The 12083-nt window shown below is 45.2% G+C and overlaps 1 protein-coding gene across 1 annotated transcript in view; it reads left to right on the top strand.

Moving 5' to 3' along the window:
* setd1ba (SET domain containing 1B, histone lysine methyltransferase a) overlaps window positions 1–12083 on the top strand; it is a 110875-nt gene that overhangs the window by 81135 nt on the left and 17657 nt on the right. The window contains exons 9-11 of the mRNA XM_052032357.1: window positions 422–604; window positions 5021–5108; window positions 10990–11222. Of these exons, the coding sequence (XP_051888317.1) occupies window positions 422–604; window positions 5021–5108; window positions 10990–11222 (504 nt within the window). The remainder of the gene's footprint in view (window positions 1–421; window positions 605–5020; window positions 5109–10989; window positions 11223–12083) is intronic.

Genomic DNA, 12083 nt, shown 5'->3' with positions numbered 1-12083 from the left:
CCACTAACCCTCCGTTCTGGACACAATAAAGGCACACCAACTCCAGTCAATTCTGTAAGTTTATCCTACTGAGTGTCTACAGACTGGTGATTTAGTTGTGAAAACTTTCACATAGGTTGCTTAACAGCAGCCTGATGTAGTGATTCTCACCAGACACAATTGTATCAATTAACTAATGCTCTAGACTTACTGTTCTACCAATAAAGTGGTTGAAAGCAAATCCCGGTTTTAAAGTTTTTGCTCAATGTTCACTTTGTTGAAACTAGATATACAGCAGATGCATTTAACTGGTAATACTGATGGTGGTTGCTTATTTAGATTAGAATATGCTTTTCTAATTTCAGAATACATCGCATTTGGCCTCAGAATTTTTATTTGGTTTGTGTATTTTTCATAATGAAATCACCATTCCCTTCCACAGGCTTCACAGACACCAGTAAAATCAGCAGATCAAAGTAAAGATGAAGAGAGACCAAAGCCTAAAGAACCAGCTCCAGCTTCAACATGTCTGTTAGAGACCTGGCCCAAAGGAGAAGGGCTTGGCTATGAAGGCATGGGACTGGGTATGGGTCTGAGGGGTGCAATCAGATTACCATCCTTCAAGGTAAGTGAAACACAAGAGTACCAAAAAACAAAAGTCATTTTTATGAAATACTATACACAAATCAATACTTGAAGAATTTGTAAAATTATAAATTGAAGAATGTGCTTTCAAAGAACTTTGGAAAATAAATGGAAACATTTTATTTTAAATGATGCATTTTGGGAAGTTCAACCAGATATACACAGTGAATGGCAGGGACCTGGGGAGTGTTGTAGAACAGAGAGACACAGGGGTACAAGTACATAGTTCCCTGAAAGTGGTGATACAGATAGACAGGGTAGTGAAAAAGGCATATGGTATGCTTGCATTCATTGGATGGGGCACTGAGTACATGAGTGAGACATCATATTACAGCTGTACAAGATGTTGGTGAGACCATATTTGGAGGATTGTTTGCAGTTCAGGTCACCATGCTATAGGAAGGATGTGAAAAAGCTAGAAAGGTTGCAGGAAAGATTCATAAAGATGTCTCCAGGACTGGAGGGCTTGAGTTATAAGGAGAGATTGGATCAGCTGGGACTGTTTTCCCTGGAGCGAAGGAGGCTGAGGGGTGACCTTGTAGAGGTTTATAAAATTGTGAGGGACATAGATAAGGTGGATGGTCACAGTCGTTTTCCCAGGTTAGCAAAGTCTAAAACTAGAGGGCATAGGTTTAAGGTGAGGGGGGAGAAATTTAAAGGGGACCTAAGGGGCAAGCTTTTCACAGAGGGTGGTGGATATATGGAACAAGCTGCCAGAGAAAGTGGTAGTGGTAGACATTTGGACAGGAACATGGATTGGAAAGATTTAGAGGGATATAGGCCAAACACCGGCAAATGGGACTAGCTCAGGTAGGCACCTTGATTGACATGGATGAGTTGGGTTGAAGTGCCTGTTTCCATGCTGTGTGACTCTATGACCCTGTGACTCTATAAATAACAATTGCTTAACATAGAGCTTTTCAACCAGGGTTCTGAAGGCAATCATTTTTCTCTAAGTTTTTAAGAAGTTACATGATAGCATTCTCTGTGTGTAACTGCCTAACAAAGCAGTAATGAAATATCTTCCTTAGTTTGAAAGCATCCAAATAATCAATTCATCTAAAGCCATAATTGTCACCAAAAATATGTGTGTCTTGTTCTTGCCTAATCATATACTAGGTTTGGCCACCTATTACACTGTTGTAAACTTTTATATTATGCTTTGGAGTTAAATTATTCTCATGGCTTCTCTGACTGGATTGATAGCTTGATTTAAAGCTTCCTGCAAATGCAGGACTTTATAGAATGTTTAATGCTGCCTTTCCTCTGATGTGTAATTGTATATTTTTGGCTATTGTATTCGAAGATATCATCACCCCAATAGGTAAAATGCCAGATTAGTTGAATCTGGCTGCTGCAAACCCAATGAAAGTAAGTGTCTGTCTCTCAAATAAATTAAATGTAGCAGTTTTACAACAGGGTTTCCATTGGCTACCTGAGGCTTCTGCTTTGGAAACCAACAACAGTGCCTTTTATCATACTTTAATATTCTCTGGAGTAGAGAAATTTTTAAATTTGCAATCCTCAAAGTAAATAAATTACTCCTCATCTCTGCCTGAAATGACCCTGACTGCTTGTGCTGAGGCAATACCTCCTAATTTAGCATCTCAACATCTAGCCGGTGATTCCCTTACACAGTGTTGTATGTTTCAGTGACATAGCCTCTCATTCTTCTGAACTTACTCAAGAGAAGTCGCTTTTAATCTCTTCTCATCTAAGATGTCAAAGAAATGTGGATTTGCTCAGAGTTCCGCTTTTAAATGTAAAACATTTTTTTGCTGCTACTAGTGGGAATTCCAATTGCAACATGTAATCAATGAAGTAAGTTTAGATGACATTTCTGCTTCCACAGGACACTAAATCCCCAAAAGGAACCCGCCCTTCTAGAGATGGTGTTAGTGGCGATGCTGAGTTCTTCCTGCATGGCAATGAAGTAGCCCAGTGATCCAGCCACTATGGGTTGAGCAGCTCTGCCACCCTGCACGGTCCAACAATAGGTGATCGTTATTTTCCCCAGGCATTAGACAGTGTGGAAGGGCTAGAACCACATCATGCAAACCAGCTGCTATGGCATCTGTCCTGATTTACAGACTGGCCAGCTTCCGTAACTCAACAGGTCATTGGATGTCATTACTCAAAGTAATTTCACTGTAGTTTTTTTAAAAAGACAAAGACGTTTACAATTGTTTATTTAAGGTGATTTATATTCAAAATAGGTCAGTGAGACTTATTAAAGAAACCTAACGATGAAATAAAATATCAAGAAAAATCCATATCAAGCACAACTATGGTCAATCAGCACTGATTCAGACGCAGCAATTGTTGTACAAAATGTGTGGTCAACCTATAGATGTTAATTCTTACCTTTTATATCTGTCAGTATTCTTTACTTTCAGAAGTTCCCAATATTTTTAAGTTCCTGATTTTAAAGTAACTATCTAAAGTTTCCTAGTGAAATTCCTAAAGATTGTAATCTTTCTCCTTGAAAGGTTCCAATGTCAGCTATTATTGTTAGTGTAAACCAACATGACATATTGATAAATGATTAAACTCTTAATTAATCACCAAAGTGAAAACATGGCACAATAATTAATCATCCATTTGAAATATGAGCTGGATATGAGCAATTCCCAGACATTTCAGGAGACCTTGGTAAAAATATTGATATAATTAGAGAATTAAAGGGCTAATTGGAGTCAAAGAAAAGGCCAGCATCTTGTATTTGATCTACAGCTGTGGTCATTAGTGCAGTATGAGAGCTTTGTTTGGATGAATTTAAACACAGTCACTGATGAAAGTCTTATTCCTAACTCCTTAACTCAAAAAGGATGTTTGCAGTGTAGTTACTAAAAGACTTCTCCAAAATTAAATTTTAGACCACTTCCAGGTGCAGGGTAATTAATCCTCCCTTGGCGTGGCCAACATGAAGTTGAAATAATGCAAAGTAAAGGCCTGGAATTTGAGGTGCTGGTGAGCTTCCTGAACATGTGGCTGACCACCAATAACATTGGATTTACCTTGTGGGGTAATCCTAGCAGTAATATTCTAGATTCTCGGTTCCTAGTGGTGAAGCGGCAAGTGTTCACAGGTCCTTCTTCCCCAGTTGTCAAAATACTCTGGATATTTTAACAGTAAACAGCTGATCACAATTTCTGGACATCCATTTGCCTAGAAATCTCGAAGTTGCTGACAGTTACACAAGGAAATGTTGGTAGTTACATGGGGTAAAACAGGGACATTTCTCCATAAGGAGCTGTGCCACTGCTTCATAAAAATGGCTTAATTACAAATGATTGGTCAATAAATTACATTCTTAAATATAATTTTGATTTAGAGCTTAATATGTTTAAATCAACAGCACTCAAATTATACCTGTTAATTTCCCCTTTTGTACCTAGCACCTTGTTCCCCACCTTGCCTCTATTGTGTCAATCTTTTAAAAAAAAATCATGTTAAATATATTATCATGCCTTCTCATTTCTGCCATTATTATGGAGAATGTGGTGATTTAATTAAAAAAATCATTTTGTTGGCAACCAAGTAAACACCAAGATTAAGTTCTTAGAAGGAATTGAGGTAAATTACATCAAATGCAAAATTGATGCTGCTTTGCCACCATGCTAGTTCACATATTGATGGTCCTGGAAGAAGTTTTTCTTTCCATTTGTTGTGGTCCTGGATTCAGTAGCTTGATTAATTATTTTACTAATGTTAAGTAGTAAAATAATTCTTCATGAAGCTGTATATTAAATTTCACATACTTGTAATTGTCTTCTTATTAATAGATCAATTTGAGTCAATAAATGAAGCTACGGTTCTATGATCCGTTCCTGCACAACCAAAAATGTTGACTCATTGAAGAATTTTCACCTCTCCCTGGTACTTGATTTCATGGAATCATTTTAGAATCTCTGTCAAATTAATGTCTGTACCTGTTAATGGTGTACCTGTGGGCCCTACTGCATTGCTATATGGGCCATAGCATTCCATAAGACAAGACTTGAGACCCACCATAGCTCTCTTGTGGTCTTACTACATGGAGTTTTGTAGTGCCATGTCCTTGGAACCTCTGTCGTTAGGAACTGTGTTGGCAGACGTCCCATTTCCTCATCATATTATCATTAGTTAGTATCCTGATATAAGTTGACTAGAACCTGAAGATGCCCAGAACAGTTGCTTGGCTGTATCATGTTAGTTTGTCTTAACACTTTGCTGAATGAAATTGAAGCATTCAAAGTGACTTTTTTCACTGCAGCTGTTCATAAATGTGCAAATTATTACAGTTATTTCTTGACATAGGCAAAAGCTGTTCACTGATAGATAGGTTCTTCAAAACTAATCACTAACTGGGATTTTCAAGAAAATAGTTGCATTATTTGTCTGTAATAATTTGCAGGTAAAGAGGAAAGAGCCTCCTGAAGCAGCCTCCTCGGGTGATCAGAAGAGAATTAGACCATCCACACCCCTGGATGATGATGATGAAGGTTGGCATAGATTTAATAAATTTACACCACTGTCCTAATTTGATATTCATAATTTTACAAACAAAAATTAAGCTGCTTTCTGAACTATTTTCCAAACAACTTTTTTTTAAGCTACCCATGCCCCTAGGTTCACCTGTCATGAATCTGAAATTCAACTGTGCTGCTTCTTTCCCCACTTTCAATAACAGCCCAGCCCTGCCTGCTTTTGCCTTCACATCTTCCCCACTTGTTGCTCACTTGTTATTGTATTGTCTATATAATCCTTGGGTGATTTTGTTATGTGAAGGGTCCTGACTTTGTGTAAGTAACCTGGCAGGTACTTCATACAGTTTGTGAATAAAATATTCCATATAACATATATAGTTTAATTTCTGGCTAATCTTCTGCAAAAATATTCTTGTGTAAAATTGTGGGAATGATGTCAATATAGAAAATGTATGAACAACTTGATAATAAAGGTTTTCTGAAAAGATGATTGTATTGTGGAGGGTCGTGGCTGTCACGTGACAGCACTGCCCTACCTGGTCGGAAGACACACCACTGCCAATCAAGGTTTGGCCCCGCTCCACCCATCAGCGCACACCTGACCATTGGCCTTTGTAATTGATTAGTCCTTGCTGGTACTGGACCATTGGCCTTTGCAAACTACCTGGGCTGGACCACCCCCAAGCCCTCCAGCGTTATAAAGAGCGCCACATGTGCTCGGCTCTTTCTCTTTGCCATTCTTCGAGGCATCACCCTGCTTCACTCCAGGCCAAGTACTGTGGAACGGTACTGGAGAAATCATTGGTGAGGTGTGCACTGTTTAAGGGTTGGGAGTGTTTTAGTTAGTGTCCCTAGTAGCATAGAGCCGTGCCTGCACTGAGTCAAGGGGTGGCGGGTATCGTATTGCTTTTCCTTGATTGTATGTACCTAGTTTGTTGTGTGTGTGTGTGTATTTTACCCCCATTGCGATTTTTCCCATGCTCGCTCTAAACCGTGCGCGTGTGTTATTCCTGTTACCATTTTCCCTGCTCATCTTCTGTAAATAAATCATTTACTGCCAGACTGTGTTCAGAGTCCTTGCCTTTTGAGACCCCGAATCTGTTTCACGACAGTTGGTACTGCGAGCAGGGTCTCAAAGGTCTTGGCCGAACATGGACATGGGGAAGGATATTCTGGAACAGGGGCAACAAAACCAGTGCAGGCACCGAGGATAGGATTCCCGGGTGGACCGATGAGAGGGAGGGATTTGAGAGCTTGGCGGACCACGGTAAACCAGTGGACTGGGCCGAGCAGTTAGACTCGCGTGGTGAGAAAATGGGGCACCACGTGGTCTCCCTCCTTAAGCAGTTGGGGTTCCTGGAGGCTAAAAGGGGTCAAAGGGGTGCCTTCTGGCTGTTTGTGTCCCTCCTGAGATGCCAGCTTGGGATTACTGGCCAGATACAAAATACGTGTCACCAAAAAGACAAGGAGATAGAGGTGCTCCAGCAGCGCTGCTGTACGCTGCAGGAGGCAGTCCAGGCTGCCCAGACCCGAGCCAACGACCTCAAGGCCAGAGGTACCGAGGTCGCCTGCAGGCTGATCCAAATGCAGCAGGGGCAGGCAGCCTGCTGGTCTGGCTGGCAGCCGGATCCACTCAAAATTTGAGCCCTGGTCCAGCAGGGCGACAAGCTGGATGCATGGCTGGGGGGTGGGGATACATGGATGGATAATGACGAGGACGGGGTGCCCGCGTAGCCTGGGTCCCATCACACACTCCCTCCCCACTATGCACCCGAACCCCTGCATGCCCGACCCGTCACCATGCGGTCCCAGGTCCGCCACAGAAGGGAGGGGAGTGAGGATGAGGAAGCCACAGGGGTACGTGCCCATGGTCCCTCTGAATCTACGGAGTCCCAGCATTTCTCACCCAAGGAGCTGAACTAGCTGGCAGATTGGTACTGCCAGCGGCCGGGCGAACTCCTGGCTGCATAGCTGCTCCCACTGTGGGATGAGGGGGCCCCCCAATGTGAGCCTCTCTCACCAGGAAGTGAGCGCCCTGGTTAGCCTGTCCAACCAGCAGAGTGTCAACAATGCCCTACGGGCGCTACAGGAAGGGATATGGGACAGCACTACCCTGGGTAGTGACTGGGATTGGGTAGTGACTGCCGTGAGGGTCCGGTACCCTACCCTTCTCAAGTGGGACTTATACGGGCGACCACAATGAAACACGGTCAGTGAGGGCACCAGGGTCATTAGGGAGTGGGCGCTGGTGAACGGCATTTACGAGAGGGCCTGCAATTGCGATTTTTTAGAAAACAAAAGGGGGACCAGCGTGCTAGCGGGATACCTGGTCACCACCGTGTGCCCCGATTTGAGGCCAGTGGTCCTGCCCCTCATGATTCCGGCTAATGGGAAGACCATGAGGGATGCCATCACCCTCCTGGAAGGGCTAGAGTACATGCAGCAGGGGGTGCCCACCCAGGTCCATAGGGCGAAGCCGAAGGCTGGAGACACAACCCCTTGTTTTATGCGCAAATGGCTATACTTGGACCTGCTGCGCGCAGGGATGGACTGCGCCAGCATAGATGGGATCCCGACCTCTGCCATTTATGCGCTGTGGAAAGAGCTTTGCGGGGGGAAATCTGGCTGGGGGATAATCCACAACCACCCGACACGGGCCGCTCCCAACCGCTAGACCACGCAGGCTGCCACCGCTGACACTACCTCTGCCCCTCCCCCACTCGAAACAGTCTCTTCTACCCTCAAGGCTGAGCTCCAGGACCTGCTGAGACAGGAAATGGCCCATCTCCGCCAGCAGGAACCTTCATCCACAGGGTGGCAGACCTCCACCACCACAGGATGAAGGCCAGGGGCCCCAGCACATTTGTTCCTTTGCCCTCTCCTGCCCGGGAGACCTGAGGCCACATATACCCCGTAGCTGTACATTGGGGAAGGGGGAACATACAGAGGTGGATGGCACTCGTCGACACAGGTGCCCAACACACCTTCATATCGGGCAACCCCGCCGGGTGGAAAGGAACACAGATGCAAATAGAGGGGTTAGGGGGTTCCCTTTTACCTGCGAGGGAAGTCACAATTCACATGGCCATCGGGAACCAACCTCCTTGACCCGTAACAGTTTTGATAGTGGCTTCGCCTGAGTGCATTCTGGGAATCAATGTTTTAGAGGGACAGTCCCTCCATACTAATAGGGACAAGTTTACGTTTGGGGTCTCACGGGCTACAGTCTAGTTGGGGCAGCCAAATGGGAACCAGTTGTTGTCCCCCCTCCCTCTACGGTCATCTGTAGCCAACAGTACAGAGCATGGGGGGGGACACCAAGATATCACTGAGGCCGTCCAAGCCCTACTGCGGGAGGGCGTCATTAGACCTGCAGCATCTCCCCTTCAGCAGTCTCAACGGTCCCATCTGGCCCGTCTGCAAAAAGAATGGGAGTGGCGCATGATGATGGACTACAGACACCTCAACAAGTCTGCCCCCCCCCACAGCTGCCACCATGCCCGACATAGTCACCCTAGTGGAGGACATTGTGGGGTGCCCGGACAAGCCTTGGTACGCAGTGGTGGATTTAGCCAATGCTTTCTTTTCCATTCCCCTCCATCACGATTCCCAAGACCAATCTTCATTTACCTGGGACAGGAGACAATATACATTCTGTCGCCTACCTCAAGGCTATATTCATAGTGCCACTATCTGCCACGGTTTAATCTCCCGTAAGAAAGCCACATTCTTATGGGGACCCAAACAACACGCTGCTTTTGAAACAGCAAAGCAAACTATTCAACAAGCACTGCCACTTGCTCCCCGCCAGGCAGGTGTCCCTTTTGAATTACAGGTCTCAGCCAGTGAGATGGTCGCTGAATGGAGCCTCTGGCAGAAGATCCAAGAGCGCAGAGTCCCGCTCGGTTTCTGGACCAGATCTCTGCCTGAAGCTCTGCCACTTACGCTGATCCCACTGGATGACTTTCAGATGAATTGTTTGCATAGACTTTTTGCTCCTGTGGGTTTTGGCATATCTGTTTGGGGTGGGCCCGAATGGCAGTCCCCCACCACTCCCCTCACCACTGCATAACATCTCTTCCAGCGACCTCAATGGGGTGGGTGTTTCAGGAAATGGTATTTCCCTCCCTACAATTTGACCTCCACCTGAGTCCTGACTCTCAGTGTCATTCAACAGCCAGTGAGCAGACCTAAGGAATGCTGGTACAGGCTCCCGAATGAGCACAGTTCCACCCTTTCAGTTGGTCACAGCAACTGCGAGTGAGACTTGTATCCGGGTACCCCAGTGATCACTGCCAATCATGCTGCTAAGCTGGGGGCTCCCTGGACTTTGAATGGGACCCACTGGATTTGCGGCCACCATGCCTACCCATGGCTCCCTGCGAGCTGGTACGGTTGCTGCTATCTAACGTTTGTGGTGCCCTACATCCACTCCCTCGAAGACCTTGGAGAGCACCCAGCATACAGCGGCCTCCGGAACAAGAGGGCCATTACGGAGGTGGAGAGGTTTTGGATGATGGCCTTTCCCAGGTATGGCACGCCCCGATTGTCCCATGAGGTCATCCAGATGACCAGCGTGCTCGAGACGCTGACCAACGAAATGGCAGTGGCCCTGCAACACACCGAAGATGCCCTGACTCAAATGGTGGCAGAGCTGATGGCATCAGGATGGTTGCCCTGCAGAATCGAATGGCCCTGGATTACCTACTCGCTACTGATTGGTGGTACCTGTGCAGTGATTGATAAGGAGTGCTGCACATTTATCCCTGATGAGTCAAGGAACATCAGCCACTTGGCCGTTCATATTCTCATATTCAGGACTCAGTGGCTAAAATTCAAAAATCGAGGGACCAGCTCCTCCAGCACAACACCTCATGGGGAAACTGGTCGCTGTTTGGGTCTCTGGGGGGATGGTGGGCAACTGTCATCCACTGGGCGACTGCTCTCATTCTCGTTGTTATTGCTGTCTGTATGTTATGTTGTGCTTCTCAGATTATCAAGAGCATGTCTGCCTTTCGTCAGTGCTGTATATTAACCTAAAGCTTTAAGTTTAGAAATAGTTGTTACTGAGATTTATTGGTCTGTTAAGGGTAAGACTTCTACTACGATTATATGGGTTTTCTGTTCACTGTATTCCATGTAATGATTGGTGAGTGGTGTGACTTCCGAGGGGTGGATTGTATTGTTGAGGGTCGTGGCTGTCACGTGACAGCACTGCCCTACCTGGTCAGAAGACACACCACTGCCAATCAAGGTTTGGCCCCGCCCCACCCATCAGTGCACACCTGACCATTGGCCTTTGTAATTGATTAGTCCTTGCTGGCACCGGACCATTGGCCTTCGTAAATTACCTGGGCTGGACCCCCCCCCAAGCCCTCCAGCACTATAAAGAGTGCCACATGTCCTCGGCTCTTTCTCTTTGCCATTCTTCAAGGGATCACCCTGCTTCACTCCAGGCCAAGTACCGTGGAACAGCGCTGGAGAAATCATTGGCGAGGTGTGCACTGTTTAAGGGTTGGGAGCGTTTTAGTTAGTGTCCCTAGTAGCATAGAGCCGTGCCTGCACTGAGTCAAGGGGTGGCGGGTATCTTATTGCTTTTCCTTGATTGTATGTACCTAGTTTGTTGTGTGTGTGTGTGTATTTTACCCCCATTGTGATTTTCCCATGCCTGCTGTAAACCGTGCGTGTGTGTTATTCCTGTTACCATTTTCCCCGCTCGTCTTCTGTAAATAAATCATTTACTGCCAGACTGTGTTCAGAGTCCTTGCCTTTGAGACCCTGAATCTGTTTCACAACAATGATATAAATCTTCTCTAACATATTGGTAGGGTGGGCAGTGGCTGTGTGGGTTTGTATTGCATTGCAATATGTTTAATCTTTTCTTTGCCTGTAACAGAGTCTGAACGTGATCGAGAGATGTCAGACGTTGCCAGTCATTCTTCTGAATTATCTAAAAGAGACTTGGAGTCCGTAACTGAGAGGAGAAAACCAGCAAAGCCATTAAAGCTAGACAGTGAGGGGGAGGAGGAAGAAGAAACTTCTGGGAAAGAGGAAGAGGAATCCTCATCAGAGAAAGAGGACGAGGAGGAACAGGATGAAGAGGTTTCGGAAAAGGCTTCATCGGAGAAGGTTATTTCGTTTTTCAATATTTTGCCATGAAAGTTAAGGTGGCAAACTAATGTTAAACACTTGTCCAGTGCATTGTGCCACCATAGAACACAACAGCACAGAAAACAGGCCATTCAGCCCTTCTAGTCTGTGCCGAAACTTTATTCACATTGACCTGCACCCAGTTCATAACCCTCCAGACCTCTCCCATCCATGTATCTATCCAATTTATTCTTAAAACTTGAGAGTGAGCCCACATTTACCACATCAGATGGCAGCTCGTTCCACACTCCTGCCACTCTCTGAGTGAATAAGTTCCCCCTAATGCTCCCCCTAAACCTTTCCCCTTTGACCCTAATGCCATGTCCTCTGTACTTATCTCTCCTAATCTAGGTGGAAAGAGCCTACTCGCATTTACTCTGTCTATACCCCTCATAATTTTGTAAACCTCTATCAAATCTCCCCTCATTCTTCTGCGCTCCAAGGAATAAAGTCCTAACCTGTTCAGTCTTTCCCTGTACCTCAACTCCTGAAGACCCAGTTTACAATTTACAATCACCAATTTGAATTCTGATTGTAAATTTTTTGTTGAACTGATATCACCCACAAAACAGAGGTGTCCTGTAACAGAACAGTGGTACCTGTTACTTTGCACCGCTTTTGAACCAAGAATAGGTCTGTAAATAGTTTGAAATTCCTGGAAAAAAAATGTTGATTCATTTGTAAACAAATGTTCAACCTTTTGACTACGAGACAAGTAAGTAAAATTGAAAAATGCTGGAAACCTTAAGTAAAAAGAGAAAATGCCAGAAATACTTTGCAGCATCTGTGGAAAGGGAAACAGAATTAGTGTTTTAGGCTGAAGACATTTCATCAGACTGG

The sequence above is a fragment of the Pristis pectinata genome, chromosome 17, assembly GCF_009764475.1.
Source record: "Pristis pectinata isolate sPriPec2 chromosome 17, sPriPec2.1.pri, whole genome shotgun sequence".
In the NCBI taxonomy this organism is placed as follows: domain Eukaryota; kingdom Metazoa; phylum Chordata; class Chondrichthyes; order Rhinopristiformes; family Pristidae; genus Pristis; species Pristis pectinata.
Note: the sequence above shows the minus strand (reverse complement) of the source record. Positions and strands in the feature narration are given on the sequence as shown.